Below are 24,830 nucleotides of genomic sequence, written 5' to 3'. Positions count from 1 at the left end.
ACGGGGTCACTGCAGCAGCTCTGGACGTGGATGTCCCAGATCTTCCACTGAGCGGCTCGGTAACCTTAGACCAGTCATTCCACTGCTCTGGGCTTCCAATGTCACACTTTCAACAAAGACTTGAGAGCTATCACTGCTCTCCTCTCTCTGCCTGTGGCACACACCCAGGGTTCCCGTGAATGAAGTCCCAGTGGCCCGCCCAACCCTGCAGCACTCATTGTGGACACACTAAGGCAACACTGCTGAGGCCTCAGACTTGGAAAGATGTGGGCCATGAGCCTGCTGTATAAGAATCTCCTGAGAGGGAGGCCATGTGTACTCTTTCAGCGACGTCACCACATGCCAGGCAGGTGCCCTGGAAGCAGGCCCAGCTGGTACAATGTCCTGAGCACTGGCACATCACCTCACAGCTGCTGGGTGTCTGGCCTCAAAGAACCACCAATTTGGTGAAATCCCAATTGTGATCTTTACAAAAACACAGGCTTGGCTTAACCAAATGCTATTTTCTCACAGCGTGCACACACCCTCTCAATGTGGCACTGGTGGAAGGGGGCCGGCCTCGATAAGAATGGAGCGAGCAAAGAAGGGCTATGCTCTGCGCTCCCGGACACCTGCCCACTGGTCAACCACTGGCTGAGCAGCAACTTCATGGAGCACCTTCTAAAATAACAGCAGCAAGAGGAACAAGCCCAGGAAAGCAGGGAACTGAGCAGGGAAGGGCCGATTCCCCCAGGGCCTCCCTGAACCTCTGGGACATGCCTCAAGGCCCAGCCAGGACTCTTCCCACACTTGAAGTCAGGACTGCTGAGCCTCTGGAAGGTGAGAACAGACACCTGTGTCACCTGAGCGGCCCTACAGTGATTCTGCACAAGCCCTCGCCCCACGTGTGATCGAAGGCACCGAACAGGCCCTGAGGAAGTCACTGCTCTTGGGGCCAATGCCAACATAATATTGGCTCAGGAGAGAAGTGATAAGGGCCGTGGTTGTGGGCCACTGCTCGTCCCCCTCCTAGATGAGGGTATACCCATACCCACTGAGGTCGAGTTGTTTCCAACTCATAGCGACCCTATAGAACAGAGTAGAACTGCCCCATAGAGTTTCCAAGGGATGCCTGGCGGATTCGAACTGCTGACCTCTCGGTTAGCAGCCTTAGCACTTAACCACTACGCCACCAGGGTTTCCTAGGTGAGGGTAGTACCCCCCAAGCCCTGCCCTGACCCCTCCTGAACAGCTGACCAGCTTGGGCTTATGCACTATGGGCCTCTATCACCACACATGGTCCCTCACGCTGCCAATATGCCCTAGTAAAAGGGATGTGGGGAGCCAGAAGCGGGGGATGTTCCGGCTTGGGGAACACAAACCTTGGCTCCAGCCCAGCTCCCCTGTGAAGCCACATTGGGAGTTCCAGTCCTCATCTGGAATCCTGCAGGCCCAGGGCCCAGATGGGCTGGTGAATGGTTTTATGTAGGGTTCATGTGCGCCCATTGCCTGAGCCCATGGGACTTCTATGGGTACTGGCCTGTGCCAAGTGCTTAGAAGGACCCAGTCAGTCCATGACACCCCGCAGGCAGTGTCTGCCAGACCTGAAGTAGGGCCACGGGAGGAGAGGGGAGGGGCAGGGCCGAGCTGGCCATCAGCTCTCAGCCTGGAAATCCAGGAGGCGGGGTTTTCCCAGGCTCCTGGAACTCAGAGGGAGATGGAACTTTCTGTGCAGAAAAGCTAGCCTCAGCTGAACCCACACAGCAGTGCCCAAACTCCCAGGGAAACATGCACACTGACTGGGATCCCTGGACGGCCCCAGGGGGCTCCTTGCCTCCAGGCTGAAGAGTGGAGGGGGTCTCTGTGAGGAACTGCCTGACAGTCAACAAGAAACAAGACTGGTCACAAGGGAGAGGCTCCCGGCTGGCCCTGGCTCTTCTTTTTAGAATGTTCTTTTAAAAATCTGCCCACACAAAACCTGTTCACACTAATTAACATTTGTGGGAAGATTATAAATATTTCACTCTCTTGTTGTTAGTCTTGGGAATACCTCGCATCTGTGCATCTGGGCTCCCCCGGCCCTTCCTCTTGGCCTCTGCCAAGAGTTCCTGACGAAGCCTGTCTGCTTCGAAGCACTGTACCCTCCACTCCCAAGAGAGGTGCAGATGCAGGGCTCTGACTTGGCAACAGGAAGGCCCCAGTCTCTGAGTCTTGCCTTTAAAAGTTTGACTCCTTCAAATCTCTTGAGCCTTCTCAGGATTTCCTCCCCAGCCTGAAAGAGCTCTTCAGTGACAAGAGGCAGGTAGGTCCCTGGTGGGTTTTTAGAACATGTGGGGGTGCTATCACAAACTGTAGCAACCCTGACTAGTAAACTCAGAATCACAAATGTCCTGCCAACCAAAACACATCAGGTCTCTACTAAGAGTAAACTTGGGTGGAATCAATATATTGAGAAACCTTTCAACTGAACACAGTCTGCCCCATTGGCCTCTCCTGGCCACTATGAAAGAGACAGGGCTGGCTGGGAGCAGGGGCTAGGTATGTAGGATAGACGCCCACCTGCAGGCTAGGAGACAGGTACAGACACAGAGGAAAGACACCAGAAACATGGTGGGCCCAAGAGAGAGGAACACACATAGGAGGCAGCAGGTAGGCTGACTCAGGTTCATCCCCACCAGGGCCCCTTCTCTGCTTTTGCTCTTGAGTGAGGGCTGTCCAAACACCTCCACCGTGCTCATATAGGGGTGCTGTTCCACTTGGACCCTAACATCTGAGGTAAGACGTGACCTTACTGAGCACCACCCATCATGCACTGTACTCACTGTGCACACTCAGAACCACTCGTTGTGCACACTCACTGCTTCCTCATTGCTCACACTCACTGAACACCACTCTGCTCCCCTAGCCAGGCAAGGCTTTAAACGTCCCCTCCCCAAGGGCAGGTGGGTGCCTCTTCCGATACAAATGCCAAGTGAAAGAAGCAGCTTTTTGGTGAGGTTCCTAGAAAGGCTCATCACACAAAGGATGGCTGGGAGAATGTGACTTATTTAAAGGCAAAACAGATGTTGTGATCACATCACTCTATGTTCACAAGTAGGAGCACCTCCAGTTGGGCTGAGCTGGTGTCCCAAGCTCTCCCCCCGGAGTCTCTCCCCACCCAACCTGGTCATCTCACTGTTTTCCATGTCTTTGCTCTCATTGTCACTCACCCCAACTGACCCTGAAAGCCTCACTCTGGAGACCACCTCTTGCAGAAGTCCTCCCGATCTACCAAATCTCACTCTTGCTTCCTCCTCCAGCTTATGGCACCCCTCTGGATACCAAGCATTGTGTGATACCTAGGGACCAACACCCTCATCTTTACTCACCCATGGCACCCTCTTCCATGCGTGGCACACAACAGGCACTCAATAAATGCCACGGTCAGCCACGGCCTGAAGAGGTTTTAAAAAGTTAAAAATGGAAGAGGTGGGGACAAAGGAGATGCCTGGTCTGCCACTTACAGACAGCCCCTCCCCAGCCCCAGCAGCCTGCCCTCAGCCTAGGGACCAGCGAGACAGCCTGCTCCACTGAGTTTTCCTACTTTGAGTAGGTCTGTTTGCAAGCACAGTTTTCTTGCTCTGAATGGACGGGTGGCAGGGACCACTGGGCAGTGCTCCCCTACAGCCTGAACACCACCGACCATAGATCGCCTCAGACACCCTGCACGCTCTGCGTTTTTACACATCTATCCATGCAAAGACAATCTACCATCTCAGAGCCTGCCTGTGTGCGTCTGTGTGTGCACGTGTGTACACAAGAAAGAGCAAAGCAATGGAAATACAGGAATAAGACACCTGACAGGCAGTGGCCAGCAGGGAGAGGCCACCTGCTGCATCGGTTGGTCAGAACTGGGAAGACAGGTAGCCGGCAGAAGCCAAGCACAGCAACACACACTCTGCAAACCACAGGCCAGCGGACTGTATGGGACCCCTTGTCCCGGGAGGCAGGGAGCCGGACTGCGGGCTGAGCATGCGTCTGGGCTGTCCCAGAAGCGAGCCGTGACATGTGCAAGCAGGAAGACAGCCTGGAGGACAGAGTGGGTCAGGGTTAGGGGCAGCACGGGCAATATTGGTGGAGGGGTGTGAGGGGCAGGCAAGGATGAGCACAGACAACATGGCACAATGACAGACAATGACAGCATGGTGGCAGGTCGGGGAGGATGGTACGCACTCCCAAAAGCCCCAAGAAGCCCAAGGCCTCCAATGCTCTGCTCTGTTGCAGATGGGCCACCAGCCCCACAGCCCACTTCCCTGCCCCTGTTGGATCCCTCTGATACCTGCAGGCCTCCCCATACCACCAGAAGGCTTGGCCAGTCTCTGTGAGGTTGACCCCTCCTATCTGGCACAACCCTGGCTGTTACTCCCCTAGCAGGGGCCTGCAGTAGGGACCAGAACTGTCCCATGGACTTGCCCAGCCCTCAGCTATGTAACTGGCTGACAAGGGCCCACTTCCTCCCCCGCAGGCAGGGGCCTACAGCAGGGCCCAGGGCTGACACCTGGAAGGGCTCAGCCCCAGACTGACCACGTGGCAAGGCCCACCCTCTGCGGCCTTTTCTGGCTCCAGCATGCTGAAGCAACACGGAGCATGACAAACAGACAGCAAGAGTCTTGATCAGTCCCCCAGAGCTGCTACGGACACATCCCCAAGGCCACGGAGCCAGGTATGGTTGTGGACCCATCCACTCTGCAGTGGCCCTGCTTGCAGACCCTGCCCCTGCCCCTGCGAAGCCTTCAGCAAAGGGAAGGGCATGCAGCTGCATCTTCCTTAGGGCCGGCCAGCAAGCACAGGGTACCTTCCTGATGCTAGCACCACCCAGGCCTGGGGGGAGGGAGGCAGACTCACTCTTGGCTCCATGGTGACTGGCCGGCAGCCCTAGCGGAGCACTCATGTGCCCTGGTACCCTTCCTCACATGTACAACAGGGACACTGCTGCTCTCCTGCCAGCGCTCTGCCCAGAGCATGCCCTTTGGTGTGGTGGGCCCAATCACGTACACACACACGCACACAGTATGCGGCAGAGGGCACGGATTTTGCTCACAAATATCCTCATGCTGTTGGAACATGTGTGAGCGTCAATCACGGGGAGGGAGCCCCTTGAAAGTCACAGAGGGCTCCCCAAGTGATTTTCTTCCTGGCCTGGACACCAAAATACTAAGGGCTTCAGGACTGTGGGCAAATTCCATGAGATACACGGAAGAAGTCAGGTGGGGACAAGCAGTTAGGCAAAGTGGCTCCCTCTCTCTGTCTCTTGGCTTGGCCAGAGGGCCCCTCAGGTTAACTATGGGCCCCTCCCACTGCTCAAGAGGGGCTGGCTGTAATTGGGCTGGGGTGGAACCTCAGAGAATCTGAGGGCTGGTTCCGATGGCTTCTGACCCGAGTTGTGGGTGGAAGGGAGGAAGCTTTCCACCCTACTGTTGGTGGTTCAGAGGGAGTCTGGGTCCTACAAAGTGGTTATTATCAAATATCAAGTTATCTAAAAGTAACTGGAGATATTCTCCACAACTCTTCTAAATCTTACACCAAGTAAGTGTCAACTTCGGCTGATTTCTGTGTGTGAGGAAAAGGCACGTAGAAGTGGAGAGGTGGCCCTAACACAGGGCTCTGAGCCCAACTTCCTGGCCCCTCATGCGGAACTCTGTCCAACTGGGGGAACATGAGTCCAAAACAGGCTCTGGGGAGGAGGACTAGAACACAGCCCTCAGGAGACGGAGACAGGCCCAGAGGGTTTACACCAGGCCCACTTGGGGCTGCCTCAGAGCATGAGGGCTAGCCCTTCCTCCAAAGCAACACTGATAGCCACCTGGCCCTTCCTCTACGGCCTGCTGTGCCTGATCCTCACCCAACTCCACCAATGACCTGGGGAGGGACTACATCTAGGAGAGGGTTATCTTGAGCAAGCACTTCATTTAATACTCATGCCCATCCCACAAGGAAAAAACTATACGTGTTTTACAGAAAAGAGGGGTCCCTCACCCAAAGTTGCTGAGCAAGTTAGGGATGGAGCTGGGCAGGAACTCAGATCCCCCATCTCTAGGGCCTGTTCTGGGCTGTCTACCCTAAGCAGGTTCTTGGGCTCTCTGAGCTGTTTCCTCACCTGTACCAGGGCCAGTATGCCCACTGCCTTCCCCCTGTGCTGGGCTTCGACTGGAGTGAGTGCTGATATCCTCTCCTCCACCATAGGAGACCTGAGGCTGTTCTCTGAGGCCAAGGGGTAAGTGAAGGTGAGCGGCCACATGTCCTCCACCTCGAGCCCGCCAGCCAGCACCGGACGGGCCATAGGAAGGACATGCAGGCAGGACGGACCCTCAAGGCTACTGCCATGTCTGCTTCCACCAGCAATCTGTTGCTTCGGCCTGGAACTGGGCCCTTCCCTGGGAACTTGTGTGGATACTGGCAGGGGGGGTCTTGACAGGAAAACACTCTTCTGCTCAAATACGGACATGCCACAAGCTAGTCTAAGATCCTGACTGTTTTAGAGCCAGCATGTTTTCCTGTTGCAGACAGATGCTTTTCTCTCGGAGGTGAAGAGGGTGATGGCTCTAAAAGTACCATGCGACTTGCCTGGGCAGAGCCTGTGTGTGGCCAGAGGAGGGCTGCTGGCATCAGGGCTGGGGCCGGGCTGAGGTGACCGAGGGATCCTGGTGGCTACATCGCTGACAGGGATCACACTGAACTTTAACAACATTCAAAATGTCACAACCATCAGAACCTATTTGTAGGGCTCCCTCTACAAACTTCCCTTCTGGGAACTGTTGTGTTGGCACAGCATCACCAGGGGCCCTCCACAACAGCACTCCCTGCTACACTTGTGTGCCAATATGGGGACAACCGGCAATGGTGCCAGGCAGTAGCATGGGCCACCCTCTGAGGAGGTCCTGCCTCCCTTCTCTGTGCCTGGAAGGCACCTACTTTGGGAAGGTGTCACCAGGTTGCAAAGCAGAGTGTACAGCCCCGCCCCCCGGCCTCATCTGGAGCCTGTAGGACTGTGTGTGTGGTGTGCTGGTGCCCCTGGGTTAGGTGTGCATGGGGAGCAAGGGGTACACAGTGTATAAGTGTACGTGTGTGTGGGGTGCTCTAGGCCCAGACATGCAAGGTGAGCAGGGGCACACAGCATGGGACAACTGAACAACACCTCTCTCTTCTGAAACTTAAGCATCATGCAAAATCCTCACAGGAACAAATTCCCAGAGCAGGGCTAATTTCTAACATTCTGTCTCAATGTTCTCAAGATTAACAGATTGGGATCAGGGTGGTATTTGTTTCACCTGAGTTACATTAAGAGGAAGGGAAGAAGACCTGTTTACAAAATGTTGGCAGGATCCAAGTGCAGAGGGGGGAGCAGTCTGCTCCTCCCGGCTCCGATCTCAGCTGGAAGAGTAGGGGTGTCCACAGCTAGGGGCTGGGGTAACAACAGAGACATAAGGACGTATGTCCAGGGAAGGTGTGGATGGGCAGCACGGGAGGGTGGGGATGGGCAGCACACACACAAAGACCCAGACGCTCCTACTCGTGCTAGAGACCAAAGCCACACCCAGGTGGGGAGCTGAGACCCTCCTCTGCTCTCAGGAAAGGATCAGGTCTAAGTCATTCAACTCCTTCCCCAAAGTAGCCGATAAGTGGACTCCTTCCATGCCTTCCTGCAGCTTGTACCTAAGCCTGCTCTCAACCAGCTCCCCATCTCAGGACGCCAAGGCCAGAGCAGTGCTCTCTGGGACAATGCTCCAGGTGGGGCCTCCACAGGAAGGCTGGAGCCTGGGTGCTGCCAAGGGGATATGGTACCAGCTCCCTCCCACCAGGCCTGTGCTGCTTCTCACCTCCCATGGTGCCCCAGGGCATGTCCCTCCTCCAAGGAGCCATCTATAAAAGCCACCTGGGGAGGCAAAGCTCCGGGGTTACTATCGGAGGCAGAGCCAGGGCTGTCCCCAAGGCCCTCAGGAGATGGGTGACGTGGGAGTGAAGCCCAGCATCTCTGCCCATCACTACTTCCCCAGGGCTCCACTCTGCCGGGTCTGCAAGTCCCCCAGTGCTGCGTCCCCCAGGAAGCACCGTCACCAGCTTACCACTGCAGAGGTGAGGAGGAGATGAGGAGCGAGAGGTCAGCATGCAAACCTCCTGATGTTAGCAAGGGTATGGGTTAGCGGTCGCCACCTGCCCCTCCCACGTGGGCGGCCTTGTGCATAGCCCAGCTGACCCACAAATGACCTGTCTGGGTTATGCCCTCCTGCGACCATCAGAAGGACAGAGCTGTCACAGAGCAGTGTCACAGCACTGCCATTACCAAGCTGACAGCCACATACACAGGCAGCTAGTCTTCAGAGTCTCCCCAGGACTCCGTTGAGAAGTGCAGGCTCAGAGAGTGAGGGGATCCAGCCTACCCGCCTCCCTCCACCCAGGTGGGTGAGCTGACAGGTGGCGACGCTGCATGTCTTGGGAGCACAGAATCACCGTGAGTCCATGAGGTTAATGAGAGCTGCAACATTGCCCGTGTCGCCCCAGACCCAGCACCCACCCTCGCCAAATCAAGTATCTGCTCGCCCGAAGCCCTCCCCGGCCCCCCATGGCTGGCATGCCGCCTTGGGCTGGCGGTAGGGAAAACAGGGACTATACCGTCCGACGTTGCCTGCTGGTGGGGTTTTTTACATTTGACGTAATCGTGGTCAATCGGAGTGGCTGTGTAAGGTGGGGATGTCAGACCTGGGCCAGAGGAGGAGGGGAGGGAAGCTCCAGGGCCCGGCAGTGGCCCAGCTGAAGAGTGGGAGTCCTCGTCCACCAGGCAGGCCTTCTCCCTGTGGGACAGACGGGGGTGGTCAGAACCTCCCGTCCACCAAGCAGGCCCTCTCCATGAGGGACTGAGGGAAGGGGAGGAGCTGGCTTTGCCCCAGGACCTACCCAAGGTCAGGCAGCACCAGGCCAGGCCCAACAGAAATGCCTAGGAGTCAGGAGCTTCCAGATGAATTCCAGAGACCCCACAAGCATTTACTCACTAGCAAACCTCTGAGGGCAACCTTGGGTAAGTGAGCCATCTGTGGTGCACACGGGCTAAGCATGCAACTCACTTTTCCGAAGCTTTGGGCATGTTCTTCTCCTCGCCCCGGGCAAAGGGTCCTTCTGCAGCCTCCATCATAAAGCTGAGCAGCACTTCAGCACCAACCCCATAGTCAGGTTTTCCCAGAAGCTTCAGGATGGATGCATGAAGTCGGAAGTACACCTAGGAGACGACACAGGGCATGAGCAACCTCACAGTTGCTGCGGCTCATCACATAGATAGTTGGCCGCACTGGGAATGGGCCAGCAGAGGGCGAGACACTGTCACACAGTATTTTGCCTTATTAGCTTTAGACCTGCCAACTCATAACTGATTCAAAGCCAGCTCTGAAAATTAAAACGGATGCCAACTGTCTGCATTCCAGCTTACATGATTACCCAGTCACACAGCCACGAGGATGAGACAGTGAGAGTAACAGCACCCTCGGCTCCACTCACAGCACTTCCCCCCCACCAAGGAGGGTACACGGGCTTCTGTGTGCCCCTCACCTGCAACTCCAACAGATGGGAACTCCATGAGGCAAGGACATGGCTTGATTCCTGTTTTGATCCAGCACCAGTGCACAGCCAGAACCTACAGGTCCCCAAAAGCCTCTGCAAGTGGGCTGTGGGCAGCTGGGAAACGAGCCACGGCTGCCAGGCCTACTTCATTCCCATGAATTTTCACCGTATGCCTTAATTTACAAATGGGTTGGGTGAACTGCCCAAGGACCCGCTGCCAGGCAAGTCCAGGGTCAGGGTCAGGGCCAGTCAAGGCCTAGCCTGTCTTCTGCTCCCAAAAGATGCCATGCCAATTTAAAAATGACATTCCTCCCAAAGGCACAGAGCCTGACAGCTTGCGAGGCACCTCCCTACACACTGCCATGGAGTTGCCTGGCCTTTCCGCCCAAGCATGGAGTGGTGCACACCCCCATGTACATTGGAGACCATGGGGGTCACACAGGCATGGAATGCAACTGGCCCTGCTTGGCTGGGCTGCTCTCACTTGAGAGGCTCTCAAGAGAAGGTACAAAGGGAACAGCCAGGTGAGCTGCTTGGTGGTCCAGGCCTAGAAGAGCACTCTCAAAAAGAACATCCCAGACAGGAGGGCCATGCCCAGAGTAAAGTAACAGCCCCTCCACCCCTAGCCCACCTGCAGACCCCAGAGAAATTGGATCAGCAATTCCCCTTTGGATGCAGGAGACCTCGAGGCACCAACACACACCCAGGTGGCAAACTCAGGGAGAGCAAAGTTCATCTAAGCAGCATGTCAAGTGTTTTGAATGAAGGCTCAATGGCAGAGGTAAATTCACGATGGGGGGTTATATATTTGGGAAGAATATCATTTTTAAGACAAGATATACACACATATAAGCACACCAAAGTTACATGCTCCCAGAAATGCTGGCCATGGCCATACTGGCCGGGGAAAGTAGACTACCCCGAATATCTCTCTGCATGCCCACTCTTGTGAGAGTCATCCAGTATGGCAGGGGCATCAGCCATGCCTATACTGGGTAGTCCACATCCCTGAGACCTGGGCCCCACACCCAGAAGCCCCTGGGCCCTAAGGCCACCATCCTGCCTGCTCATTGGGACCAAAAGGAATAGCAGAGGCCAAAAGTAAAGGAAAAGTCATGGAGGAGAAATAGAACTGATGCATTTTTCCTGTGGGCTGGAGCACTCCTGCTGCATGAGGAGCTCCGTGCTGCCCAGAAGAGTGTGTGGGCACTGGGGACTTGGAGGGAATGATGCTGGACCAGGGCCTGGCCTCAGCTCCATCCCTTGCCCACAAGTCACATCAAATCTCTAAGCCTCAGCTTTCCTGTCCCCGAAGTGACAGTGCCTCTGGGAGGAGGCACATTATCCTCATGGGAAGCATGGAAGAACTGTGACAGGGAAGGACTTGAGACCTGGGGCTATGAGTGACAGCAACAAGGAAGGTGCTAGAGAAACCTCTAACAGGAAGCTGGGCTTCCAAACTTGAAGATGAACCCCAAGAATGTGGGCCTAAAACAGCCACAGGAAACCATCTAGCATTAATCATTTTTAAAAGGCCAATTTTAAAAAGACTTTTTTTTTATTGCTTACTCACTGAATTAGTAAATATTAACAAGACAAGACGAGCGTGGTTGAGGGAAAGCAGGTGCACTCAGCTATCAGTACAGTCTTTCAGGGTGGCTGGACACTGCTGATCAGAGTCCTCGGTGACCTGCCATGCCTTGTGTTGGACTTTAGCTCTTGGAAATACTCTCAAGGTGCTCACTGACACACACACAAGGATGCACACTGCCTGCACATGTGTTGTGGCAAAACATGGAGAAGTGGGTCAGACCCATCAAGAAGGGGCTCGTCCAATGGAGGATGCAGCCAACTACAGGATGCTGGACAGGGAAGAGCATCCATACAGCTTCTCTCCTTTTGTTCAATGAGAAGGGTGAGTTGCAAAAGGGTAAGAAAATGTGCCTCTGCATTTATGTCCTCAGGAAAACTCCGGATGTATACCAAACCCTTAACAGAGATAACTACGGTGGGGGTGGGTAGGACCAGTGGATACTTTAATTTCTCATTTTATAGACACTTCTGAATCGTTTGACTCTTTTTTTCTTTCTATAATCATAAATAAAAAATTTTATAAAGGCAAAAAAGAACGAGCACGCAGCGGATTCTGCCCCAAATGCCAAGAAGAGTGCTGGAGGCATACAGCCTCAGAAAAGGCAAAACTGATGAACTCAGGACCCTGGGAGGCAGCTTGCCCTAGGAGGTGCCTCATGTCTGGATCCTACTTCCTCGCCTACAAAGTCTGCCATACATAGCTGACGGCCCACTGTACAGTGCTGTTGTGAGCATCATGAGAGTGTTGGTGGTGGGATGCTCTGGAAATCAGAAAAGGAAATCCAGGCTGTAAAGAGCTGCTCTTCTCTTGAGGAGCCGTGGGAAGACCTCACGTCAGGGTACAGGAGAGCTGCTGCCTGTCCTGCTCAGCCCTGCCACGATGGGTGTCCCAGCACGCCATGGCCTCACTGGACTTTGGTTGTCTCATAGCGCACCTGGGTAGGCCCTGCCTGCCTCCTGCCCACTGCAGAGTGTGAGGCCCTAGGTGCCACCAGGATGCACTTCAGGGCACTAACCAGCACCCTATGGCTAGGCTCTTGGAACCTGAGTGTGCCCGCGAACACAGTTCTCTTCTGAGTGAGAACAAAACACTGATCTCCCAGAAACAACATAAGCTCCTCTTAAAAAGACAGAGCAGAGGCTACTTTAACGTAATTGCACAAAAATCTGCAGAGCACAGAAGGGGACCATGTGCCCCATCCCAGGCAGGTGAAACCTAGGGGTCAAGTAGGCTCCACCCTGCCTCCCCGCCCCAAGCCAGCTTGGCGTCACCTCCAGGGCCTCCATGGCCAGCTCGGGGGGGTTGTGGTAGTGGATCTTCTTGGGATAACGGGCAGCCTCCTCATGCAGGTAGTGGCCAGCCTGTCGGTAGTGTAGCAGGTAAACGGTGGGCGGCTGCTGCTGCTTCTCAGCAACCTTGCCCAGCATGTAGTGGATGAGCCACTCCTCTTCGTCACCATCACCCTCGCAGTGGGCCGCCGACGTGAAACAGTGCCAGGCTGTCTCCAGCATGCTGTCACGCCGCCCCTCCATCTGCAACGAGATGGGGCTGCCTCAGATGCAAGGCCTGTACCTGCCCAGGGGTCATGCTGTCTCTGACAAAGCCTTATGACATTTCTTCAAGTGTGTATCCTCCCACCAACCCTGAGATTCAGAGCTGCTGCCACCAACTCATAGCTGGGACATCGGGGAGTGGAGAAACCCCCTACAGCTAGAGTACTGGGGAGTGGAGAGGCTCCCTACAGCTGGGACACTGAGGAGTGGAAAGGTTTCACCTCACAGCTGGGACACCATAGAATAGACAGACTCCCTTACAGCTGAGACATCAGGGAGTGAAGAGGCTTCCTCATAGCTGGGACATTGCATCTCACCAAGAGGAGCTGCAAACAGACACTCAGGACAGGCAGGCAGGCCCCTTCCTTCTGGCCCTGAACTAGGGTAGGAAGCGGTACTGAGGAGAGCATCCACCCACACTCAGATCCACAGCACTGAGAGGGTGTCCACCTTGAAGTACAACAGGGCCTTTCATCCTGACCTACGGTGCTGGTAAAAGTGCAGATTCCTGGGCCCCATCCCAGTCCCACTGACTGTGTTGGTAGCAAGGGCTTCCAGCCCCTCCCACATAATGAAGGACAAAAGCAGCCAGGGTAGAGGTCCAACTTCTAGAGAACTTCCAACTCAGAGGAGCCATCCCTCTGTGAGGACCTGTCCCTGGGTCCACCACCCCATGCAGGATGTCAGCTGCCAGCCCACATGCACTCCTTTGTTTCAGAGTCCCAGAGCTGGGAGCTGAGGGAAGACAGCCTGTGTGGGGTCATGGAGCCATGGTTGTGAGCACCCCAAGTCTCAAGACCCCCTGCTCCATGCCCCTAGCTCAATGGCAGATGGGAGAGGATGCAGGCACTGGGCTCCAACAGGGAAGCTGCTGGGTACCTGCGTAAGCAGCACATAAGGCCTGCCCACAAGGCACCCCTCTAGGCACTGGCCCAGGGCGATGTTCAAGTCATCTCAATGCCCTGCAGCAATGACCTGGGGCTGATGCAAGAGGGCAAGTGTACGTGGGCTCTGCCAGGCCCTTCCTTGGAAAGAAAATGACTACCCAGGAACCAGGGGACCATTACTGGGCCAAATGCTGTGGAATGAACCACAGAACAGGAAAAATGCTGTACAAACCAGGTGACTCCTTTATGTCCCCTCCAAAAAGAAGTCTTGAGCAAACCTGCTTAAGTGAAAGGCCACTACTCAAATGGAGTCCTGCTCCAACTACTCCAACTGTGTGGCCCTGACCAGCTCTGCAGTGACTCCGTGGCCACCCACTGAGAGGGGGTTATGAAGAGTGCCCACCCAGACTGGGTGCCACGCAGATGCACTTAGCAGGAGGCTGAGTATCAGCCCACCAGAGAACATACTGCCCAGGGTGGCGGGTGCCACTCGGATGTCTGGCTCACAGGGACAAGAGGGTGCAGTCACAGCATCCATGTTAGGCACCTCCCACCACGTTCCGTCCTCAGTGGGACATGTACCCCAGCCAGGGCACAGGTTGTACTGTGAGGCCTGGGGGATGCGGGTCTCCACCGAGTGAGCCTTCAATCAAGGTGTTGGCCAGGGTCGGCCATGAGAGGGACCCAAGTGCTCCCACTGAATTCTCCCAGCACTGCTGTGGGAAGGAAAGACCATCCCCTTTTCCAGCTGACACATAGCCTCCAGAGCCTCTGCCCCAACGTGAGAACCAACACCATGGCATCACATAACTTCTCCTATCACTAACTCTTCACCAAGTTTGCAGGCAGGATCTGAAGGGCCCAGAAGCTCAGAGAACTCTTAACACATGGCCTACCACCCTTCCCTATCAGACCAATAAACCCAGGAACATCTCCAGCAACCAGGCAGCCATGTACCCATGATGCACTTCAGAGTCAGAGGCCCCGGGCAGCCCTCCTTGCCTACCAGGACAGCTACACATCTGGTGGGTCTCTCTCTCTCTCCTGCCATCCCCAACACCCTGGGAGACAGCCTGGATCAATGGCTTCCATGGGATCAACACTGAGGTCAGCCCCAGAGACCATGTATGAGTAGCGAGACCATCTATGAGTAGGAGAGACCATGTATGAGTAGGGGAGAGAACAGGCCAGGAGCAGAGGTGTGGGGAGTCAAGGTGGGCCCCGTCTATCACTTCACCCCCACCTCCCCTCCCTGCTTTGGGGGAAGCTGTAGAATTTCCTTCTCTCGGGAGATGCTACAAGTAACCTCACAAGTCCCAAAGGCAGAAAGAGCACTGACTTCCCAACACATTTACTTTCTGGAACTCCCACTCTGTGAAATCCCATCTGGCACTGTTGGAGGAAACTACAGTAAGGACTACAAGGATCACGATGTCCTGGCTACTGGGGCGCCTCCTGGGGAGGCAGGCTCTGCACCCCGAGGCAGCAGCTTCAGCTCCCAGACAGAATCCAGCGAGGGGCTTCTGCACAGGACAAAGTAAAATATGTTTGAGCAGTTAAAAGGAATGTACTAGTGCCACGGACAGAGCCCAACAACATGATGCTGAGTGAAAAAGGGAGCCTAGCACCATATATAGTATGGCAGCATTTAGGTTAAAAAGAAAAACAGACGCATCTGTGGTGTTTTTGTAAGAGTACAGACATACATGAGGAAAAGTCTGGGAAGATACAGGCTGCCTAGCGGTCCCTTTGAGGCAGGGGTGAGGGGTGGCATCAGGGAATGGCCAGAGACTTTAACCTTGTTCTTTATGTTGAACTGACTTACGTAACACTGTACCCCTTGTAGAATGTAAAAGTAACTCTGCCAGGGTTTGGCACTGTGGCAACACCAATACCTATATTCTGTGAGCTCATGAACAGAGCCACCTATGGCTGCCCACCCTGCCCTCCACCTTGGTCCTCAACCACTAGGGTGGGGGCCGGGGCCATGCCCACACCACGATGCTGCATCTCAACCAAGAGAACCTGGCAAAGAAGACAATTTTTGATTCTGGGTCCTGGCAGGGCCTTTTCTTGTGCACCACCTGAAGTCTGAGGCAGTTAGGTTTAGGAGCCACGACCCTCACTGAACTGCAAGGTTCATGCAATCTGGGCACCAAGAGAGGGAAAGGCAGGGCCTGATGCCCAGTTTTGGAGCCTGAGACACTCTCCTAGGCTTGAGGGGTGACACCCAAGGTGCACACGGAGTGGGCAAAGCCAGTGGACAACAACCACTGAACAAGAGTGAGGTGGGGGGGTGGGGCAGAGGGCTGTGCTTCTGGTCTACCCTGTGCAGTGTGCAGAAGAGCTGGCAGTGTGCAGAGACAGGGCAATGTGCAGAGCAAGAAGGGTCAGCCTCTTCAAGGCTTTATCAGACTTTACCCAGGATGTATGTCATAGAGCCTAAGTGTGAGAAATATGGGAGGCCCCACAGCTGTTGGGAAGGGACGGTGGCAATGGTGGCCATCACAGCACAAAGATGTTTGAGCTTGCTGCTCCCACAGCCCTGATCAGCACCCTCACTGCAGCTGTCCCTCCATCTGCACCCACGGGCCTCCCCCCACACCCACAGCCCTCCATCAGCTCTCACACCATGGCCATCCTTTTCCCATTCCCATGGCCCACCCCCTGCACCACAGCCATCCTGCCCAGTCCACTTCACCAGTTCCTTAGTCAGTCTCTCACTGACTTTCAGACGCAGTCCAGTGATCCAATGCAAATCTATTGCAAAGTAAAACTGGCAACTTTGCAAAGATGTAGGTTTCCCAAAGTTGACAACAGGGATGCTAGGAAACTGCTCCCCCAACAGGCAGAGCCTTTGATGCTTCAGGACCAGGTATAATTAAAGGATTTAACAACTGACCACAAAGGAAGGAAAAGTGGCCAAGAAAGATGACAAAACATGTTTCTTAAAGGAGAAGAGACTTGAGACACAAGGAATTAGGAGAACCCTGAGAAAACAATTGGAGCCCTTGAATACTTTTACAAAAAAACTCAAACCAAACCCGTTCCCGTCAAGTCAATCCTGACTCATAGCAACCCTATAGGACAGAGCAGAACTGCCCCGTAGAGTTTCCAAGGGGCACCTGGTGGATTCGAACTGCTGACCTTTGGGTTAGAAGCTGCAGCACTTAACCACTATACCACCAGGGTTTCCATTTTTACAAACGCAACCCTTACATTCACACTGCAAAGGTGAAAAACATCGTATCACGTCTTCTTAACACGGTTGGAAAATTAAGCCCCTCGAAACTAATCAAACTTAATCCATTCTTTATTTGAAGAATTAGCCAATAATTGCAATTATCACCAGTGTCCTAATAAGATTAAAGCATTGTTTTCATTATCATGGATTCTTTTTTTCAAGACGAAGTCCCAATCGCACCTTTAATCCAACGTTCACTGCGATGGTGTAGTCCTGTTTAAGTGGAGCCACTCGGGGACCCTTTTCTAGTGCTGACTGCCCTCAACAATAGCCCTTCTTTTCATCTGTGTGGCAGGCATGGGTGTCCCCCACACAGTTACAGTGGTTATCTATTATCTTCTTTATGCTCTTCTGTATTATCTGAATTTGTACACCAACCCCTACCATTTTGTAATCAGAAAAAGCAATGGAAAAGTTGCCACCTCTGTGAGCAGGGCTGGGACTTCTCATTATTTAGTTCTTTACTAGGCAGAGGCCTCAGGAGGCCAAGGGTCTAGGAGGTCTGAGAACCTGAGCCCTTCTCCGCAGGGCCACAGGGCAGGGGACCTGGAGCTACAGAGTCCACGGGGATAGGGGGCCTGGATTGATGATGGAGACTATGGGGGTGGGGGGCCTGGCACAACCACAGAGGCTGTCTGAGGGGCAGAACAACATAGCTGTGTACTGAGTGTCCTACTCTTGGGCCTTATCTCGTTTAATCCAGCCAACAAGCCTATGAAAGTATTAATAGTGCGAACATCTTGTTTGGTTCCTGAGCACAGACAGCTGCCGGGAAATGTCAGGCCCAGTGCCATCTGTGGCCACCAGGCCCTTCAGTTCCACTGGGAGGCTGCTCTGACCACGGCTGTCTCACTGCCACACACCTAGACATATAGGCATGGCTCCTGCAGGCCCATCTCAAGGAACCAAGGACCCCTGCTCAGCGCAGCGCACCTCAGGCCAGACACCTAGCACCCATACCAGAGGAACTCCCCAACAGGATGAACCTCAAAATCCCAGCATACTCTTGAGAACATAACAAGGACTCAATCAGCTCCCTGGAGGGACTGGGAAAGAGATGGTTACTTCTGTGGCCAGTACTCACCCCAACCTCTCAAACACCCTAAAACCAAAAGCTGAACCATAGTTACTAACCGGGTCAGAAGAGCCAGCACCTAAACATGCCCACACTGGCCTGAACGTCCATCAAGATGTCACTAAGCACGATGGGGCCTTCACCTCGAAGGGTGAGTTATCCATGACTGCCAGCACAACTGTGAGGACAAGCTCCACTGACTGTAGGCATAGATCGGCCCCTCCTCACCTGCTGCACCACTTCTGGGGGCAGCTCGGTCCTCCACTGCTTCAGCTGGCGCGATGCGAACGAGTGCAAGGCATAGGACATGGTGCCATACTCAATCCACAGGGACAAGTTGGAGCTGTCAATCTCCAGGGCCCGCTGAAAGCAGTTCAGCACTGGTGTGGCATGCTTCCAGATGGGTCCATCGCTCTTCAGCTCATTCGAGTTCAGTTTGTCCTGAATGCGGCTGGCCCGGGCTAGGGCCATGCCCGCCCAGGAATCAAACCTATGGCGGTGACAGAAATATCAACTAAACATGGGCCACTCTGGGAGCTCCAGACGTGACACCTAGATGGGAAGGCAGACAACAGGGTTCAATCCCAGCTCACCACTCGCTAACTCTGAGCCCCTGCCTGGACCAATCACATCAGAGCCTCCTTTCCTAAGCATGGAACACGATGAAGAAGACCTACCCCAAGAGGAGAGCTGCCATGGGCACTCAAGACATAATGAATTTGAGATTGTCTAGAACCTCACAGGCACTCAGTACCTGCTCCCAGAAAATCACCATCACCTCGGGGTTTGTTGCAAGGCCCACTGTGCCACCACCACAGATGGACTCAGACCCTGACCCTCTCCTGCCTGCCTTTGAAGGGTCATCCAAGGAACATCTCAGATGTAAAGGTACCACAGCAATAGTCCAGCCTCCCTACCCCACACACCAGGACTGAGATGGGCACCTCACACCTCCAATGATCCCAACACCTGCCCCAGGACCTTCTGGAATGAAACCTTCTCCTGCTGCTCTCCGCTCTGTGGAGAACCTACTTTTCCTAGGAACTGCAGAGCACGAAACACCCCTGCTCATTTCTCTCTCCCTGGTCTCTCTGGCTGTCCCGCACCCCTGCAGCCAGCCAGACCCTGACATTGCAGCGTCACCAGTACTGACCTGTCAGGGCAGATGCAGATGTCATGCATGTAGAACTTGATGGCCTTGGACTGTTCCTTGTTTTTGAAATGGTAATCGGCCAGGAGGTAGTAGAGTTCATTCACCACTGGAGGGGAGGGGTCAGCCCCTTCTGGGAGGCAGGGTACCTGGCAGCGGGGGTGGTGAGGGGCAAGCAGAGGGGAGTCAAGGCATCAAGGGTTACTGGTAACACCACAAACCCAGGACTGTTCAGTCATATCCACACAACCCGGCCCCCGCTGCCCAGTGTGGGGCCCACCTCGGCTGAGGTCCCCTCGATGTAGGCAGACACTTTGTCCAGGCTTAGCGCCGGCCTCTCTGTACGGGGCACAATGGTAGCGATCCTCTTCAGGAGATTGGCCAGGTCAGCAGACACAGTGCTGGTCTTATAGCTGTCGAACTCAGGAAGGGTCTTGGGCTTAAAATACTCAAACATAAACAGGGCATCCTCCCATATAAGGTCCACCTTGAGAAAAGACAGAAAGCAGGGCTGTAGAACACTTGGTGTAAAGAAAAACGGGAAAAAGTTCTCCTTTAGAAAAGCACTGTATCCAACGTAAAGGAACTTATTAGGAATGGAGTGGAGAGCCTAAACCAAGTTCTTGACACACTTTTTAAATGCTGCACACCCACTGCAATCCCAAATCCGAGTGTCTGAAGAGCAGACAAGTAGCCCTCATGAGTATGGTCCGGTTAGAGACAAACACTAAAACTGATGGCTGCACTCTGTAAGCCCATATGGCTGCCCCAGCAGGGAGGTACATGACCCAGCTGAGGGTGGCTCAAGCACACCTCAACTGCTCATTGGTCACTTGGTCAACAAGCACTGAAAGAATGGTTACACTGGTGTGGGTGGTCCTAGGTACACAGGACACAGTGGAAGCCTTGCCTCAAGGAGCTGACATTTTAGGGATGGAATCCATAAAGTCAGAAACTAACCAGCAGTATTGAGGAGCCATAAGATAATACACTGAATGCTACTGTGTTGTAGCTGCCATGGGGTCAGCCCCTGGCTCATGACAACCCCATACACAATTGAACAAAATGCTGCCTGGTCCTGCGCCATCCCCATGATCGGCTGTAGGTCAGACTGCTGTGATCCACAGGGTTTCCACTGTTAATTTTTGCAAGCAGGTCACCAGGCCTTTCTTCCTAGTCTGTCTTAATCTGGAAGCTTAAACCTGTTCAGGATCATAGCAACATGTAAATCTCCGCTGGCAGAAAGGTGGTGGCTGCGCATGAGGTACACTGGCTGGGAATCAAACCCAGGTCTCCCACGTGGAAGGCAAGGAGTCTACCACTGAACCACCAATACACCCGATAAAAAAAACAAACAAACCAAATCCACTGCTGTCGAGTCTATTCTGACTCATAGCAACCCCACACGGTTTCGGAGCAGACTGCCACACCTTTCTCCCATGGAGATGCCGGTGGTTTGGAACTGCCAAGCTTTCGGTTAGCAATCACTTCAACTACTGCACCACCAGGGCTCCTTATATACCCAATAGTGCCTTAAAAACCAAAACAACAACAATAAAAATAATTAATTATAAACCTCTAAGTTAATAAAAGGGATTATTTATATCATCCAAATAGGGAAAAACATCACTGAAACTTGCCAAGGTACATTTCTAAATGATTAGTTAACATTTGCTCGCTTTTGTAAGGAAAGCCCTCTCTCTTGCCTGACGCAACTCCAACCTCGGACTGTGGAGCTACATGTCAGCAAGTCTAATGTCCTCCAGAGAGCTCAGCATCTGTGTCCGTGCGGCCGCTCCGCCCTCACCTGCTGGGCCGAATGCTCCTCCAGATACCTGGCCTTGCTCTTCTTGCTGGGAAAGCTGTACAGGCAGTAGAAACACTGCTCCAAGGCTGTCTCCAGCTCCTCCTTGTACGGGTGTGTGTCTTCCGAGGTGGGCACAGCAAGCTCCTTCTGGAGAACTCGCACCTGCGGTGGGCAGAGGAGATGCATGAGGAGAGGGCTGCCACCCTCTAACCTGAGGAAGCCATGTCTGTCAGATTCCTGTGTGATTCAATTCTAAACACAACCTGTGCCCTGGAAAGAACATGCCATTTGTAATGGGGTCATTGGCCCAGCTTGGGCAGGGGCCCCTGAGGGAAGCACCACACCACCTTCCTTCAGCACACCTCAGTTTCTATCAGCTGCTAGGAGGAGGTACGATACACTCCCTGGAAACTTCCTCACTCGCTGATTTAGCCATTCATTTGCTCCCCAAATATTTGTTGAGCACTTACACTAGGCACAGTGCAGCACAGTCCTTGTTTTTACAAAGCTCAGAGATTCCAATGAGGTGTACAGTTAACAAGTAATTATAATGTAATGTGAGAAGTGGTATCAGGGCTGAGGGAATCTCTCAAACATTAGTGAGGATCACAGGGGATGTGAACACAGCTAACAAGTTATAGCTTCAGTATTAGACCCAGTGACAATTGTTACGCCCAATTGCGAGCAAGTACACATTCCTTTAAAGCATTCATGGGGTTTTGACAAAAATGAGACAAAAAAGAAGTCAACGGATACCAAAGGCTTAATATAATATAGGTCACATCCTCCGGTTTCAATAGAATTCAATAAATAATAAAATATGAACATAAAATTTAGATAAATGAATAAAATGGTTCAATAAAATTAGAAATCAATCACACAGAGATAGCAAAGAAGAAAATAAACTCAAACATTTTTAAGTTTTAGAAGTCCTTTAAATAATATAAGTTTAAGAATAATTTTAACAGAAATAGGAAATATGTAGAACTAAAGGATAATAAAACATCAAAGTCAAAGCTTACAGGATGCATACAGCTAAAATGCACTGGAAGACACTGGCATCTTCAATGAACGCATGAGACCAGAGAGCTCTGAAATATGCCTCCAACTCAATAAAGCAGAAGCAACACAGGGTAAAGTCAAAGAAAATAAAAAGAAGCAGTAAATATTAAAGTAGCAATTAATGAAATAGAAAGCAAAGAAATAGATCAATAAACCAAGAGCTGATAGTTTGAAAAGACTAGACAAATTTCACGAAAGACTAGTTTTTAAAAAGTAGAGGGAAAGCACAAATAAGCCATTTTAGCAGTGAAAAAGGAGAACGTAACTAGAGGCTCCAAGAGATTTTCTAAATTATAAGCAAATACCATGAACAACTTTATGTCAGTAAGTGCCCACTATTCCAAAAAATATAAGTGACTTAAGAAAGAGAAAACCTGAATGGACTTATAATCTCTAAAAAATTGAGTCAACAGCTGATATTTATTCCAAAAGGGAGAAAGCGAGCTTTAGACCAGGGATTGGCAAACTATGGCCTGTTGTCCAAATCCAGCTATTGTCTGCTTCTATATAGCATGTGAATAAGAGTGACCTTTATATTTTTCACAGTTGAAAAAAACAAAACTATTTTATAACACATGACAATGATATGAATTCAAACTGCAATGTCCACAGGTTTACTGAAGCACAGCCCTATCCATTCATTTATGTACTGTCTGCTGTCAAGGGCCCTGGTGGTACAGTGGTTAAGAGCTTGGCTGCTGGAAGCCAACGTGGTGCGATATACAGAAGCACCGCTCCAACCCTCTACAGCAAAGACCCACAAAACTAAGTAAAGCAGATACAAACATCAATCCTGGAACCTTAAGAGCCAAATGAAGGGATCAAGAACTCATCCAAGCACCAAATGGAATAAGAAGCTGACAGAGAACAGAGAATGCGGAGAGCTATGGAGTGGAGGCCCCTATCAGCTCACATGGCATGGATTCGCCATCTTGAAGCTCAGCCACCAAGAACAGCAAACAGGGAGTACGGGAAAGCAACTTCATGGAGCTCCCAGCAGGAGACAGAGCACCTGGTAACCAGTGAGACACATTCTCCCACCCCTCACCCTTCTTCCCCCTCCCCAGCCCCCGTTGCTTTCCAGCCACCCAAGGTCCCATGGCCGGGAGACACTGGTTCCTTGTTACCTGCATTCACCCTTCCCCCACTGGCTGGCTCCTTCAGTACCATTTTTTTGTTGTTGCTCTTTTGGTTTCCTCTCTCTCTCTCTCTCACCTCCTTCCTTTCTTTTCTCACAAACACCTGATGCTGTGTGCCACCCTCCACTCCTAGAAGGGCGTCGCAGCACCACTTGGTGGGGGAACCCCTTCCTGGGTCTACACCATCACACCATTGGGCTCCCTTGGGGCATTTATTTTTCTTCTTTCTTTTCTCAGTTTCTAGTCCCTCTATATCTTCCTTTCTTTCCTTTTTCCTAAACGCCTATGCCATGTGCCATCTATGCTCCTTTCTGACAGGCTGTGCAGTGCCACTCGGTTGGGGAGCTGCGTCCAGTGGGCTTCCTCGGGCCATTTGCTGTTTTTTTCTTTTTCCTTCCTTTTTTTTTTCCCCCTCGGTTTCTCATCTCTCTTTACCTTGCTTCCTTTCCTTCCTCCCAACCACTGGCATTTATTTTTTTTCTAGGTTTCTTGTCTCTCTCTACCTTCTTTCCCCTTTCCTCTCTCCCACCCACCAAGCCACATGTGCTGACTCTGCCCCTTCTGGATGGGCTGTGCCATACCGCCTGGCTAGAAAGACACCAGCACCCGGCTTCCCGGGGTCTATGCCACTCCAACTGTAGGCTCCTACAGCATCTTTTTTCGTTGCTTTGTTATTTTGGCTTCTGTTACTCTCTTTTCGTTCTCTTCTTCCCCACACCCACTTAGCTCTACACATCACATTCTCCCACTCCCTCCTGCCTATCTGCACCACATGCTGAGCACTGTACCCCCAAGCAGCACTGGCACAGACCACTGGACCCAGATAAATAAAGCAATACTGAAGAGGAAGAATAAAGTAGGAGGACTTGTACTACTGGACTTCGGAACTTACTATACAGCTACGGTAATCAATGTCTTGGTACTGGTACAATGACAGATACATTAACCAATGGAACAGAATCGAGGACCCAGACGTAAATCCATCCACCTACAGTCACCTGATCTTCGAAAAAGACCCAAAGTCCATCAAATGGGGAACAGACGGCCTTTTTAACAAATCACGCTGGCAAAACTGATGTCCATCTGCAAAAAATAAACAGGACTCACATCATGCACAAAAAAACTAACTCAAAATGGATCAAAGACCTAAATATAAAACCAAAACTATAAAGATCATAGAATAAAAGATAGGGTCAACGCTAGAGACCCTAATACACGGCATTAACAGGATACAAACCCATAACTAACAATACACGAACACTAGAAGATAAGCTAGATAACTGGGATCTTCTAAAAATTAAACACTTATGTTCATCAAAAGACCACCAAAAGAGTAAAAAGAGAACCTAAAGACTGGGAAAAAATTTTTGGCTACAGCAAATCCGACAAAGGTCAAATCTCTAAAATCGATAGGAAAATCCAACATCTCTACAACAAAAAGACAAATAATCCAATTAAAAAATGGGAAAAGGATATGAACAGACACTTCATCAAAGATGACATTTAAGCAGCTAACAGACACATGAGGGAAGTGCTTGTGGTCACTCGCCACTAGAGAAATTCAATTCAAAACTACAATGAGATACCATCTCACCCTGACATTACTGGTAGGAATCAAAAGAACAGAAAATAACAAATGATGGACAGGCTACGGGAGATTGGAACTCTTACGCACTGCTGGTGGGAATTTAAACGGGTACAACCATTTTGGAAAATGACATGGCGCTTCCTTAGAAAGCTAGATATAGAAAT

The 24,830-nt window shown here is 52.2% G+C and overlaps 1 protein-coding gene across 9 annotated transcripts in view; it reads right to left on the bottom strand.

The window, feature by feature from the left end:
- CABIN1 (calcineurin binding protein 1) overlaps positions 1-24,830 on the bottom strand; it is a 192,518-nt gene that overhangs the window by 76,782 nt on the left and 90,906 nt on the right. For 8 of the 9 annotated variants that reach the window (XM_049865389.1, XM_049865386.1, XM_049865395.1 and 5 more), the window contains 7 exons: positions 20,878-21,039; positions 19,351-19,557; positions 19,074-19,219; positions 18,149-18,410; positions 12,433-12,693; positions 9,078-9,229; positions 8,629-8,807 (listed from right to left, as the gene is read on the bottom strand). In XM_049865389.1, coding sequence (XP_049721346.1) covers positions 8,629-8,807; positions 9,078-9,229; positions 12,433-12,693; positions 18,149-18,410; positions 19,074-19,219; positions 19,351-19,557; positions 20,878-21,039 — 1,369 coding nt within the window. The remainder of the gene's footprint in view (positions 1-8,628; positions 8,808-9,077; positions 9,230-12,432; positions 12,694-18,148; positions 18,411-19,073; positions 19,220-19,350; positions 19,558-20,877; positions 21,040-24,830) is intronic. The other variant, XM_049865394.1, reaches the window with a different exon arrangement.

The sequence above is a fragment of the Elephas maximus genome, chromosome 22, assembly GCF_024166365.1.
Source record: "Elephas maximus indicus isolate mEleMax1 chromosome 22, mEleMax1 primary haplotype, whole genome shotgun sequence".
In the NCBI taxonomy this organism is placed as follows: Eukaryota; Metazoa; Chordata; class Mammalia; order Proboscidea; family Elephantidae; genus Elephas; species Elephas maximus.
The sequence above is the reverse complement of the archived record's forward strand: the minus strand, read 5'-3'. Positions and strand labels throughout refer to the sequence as shown.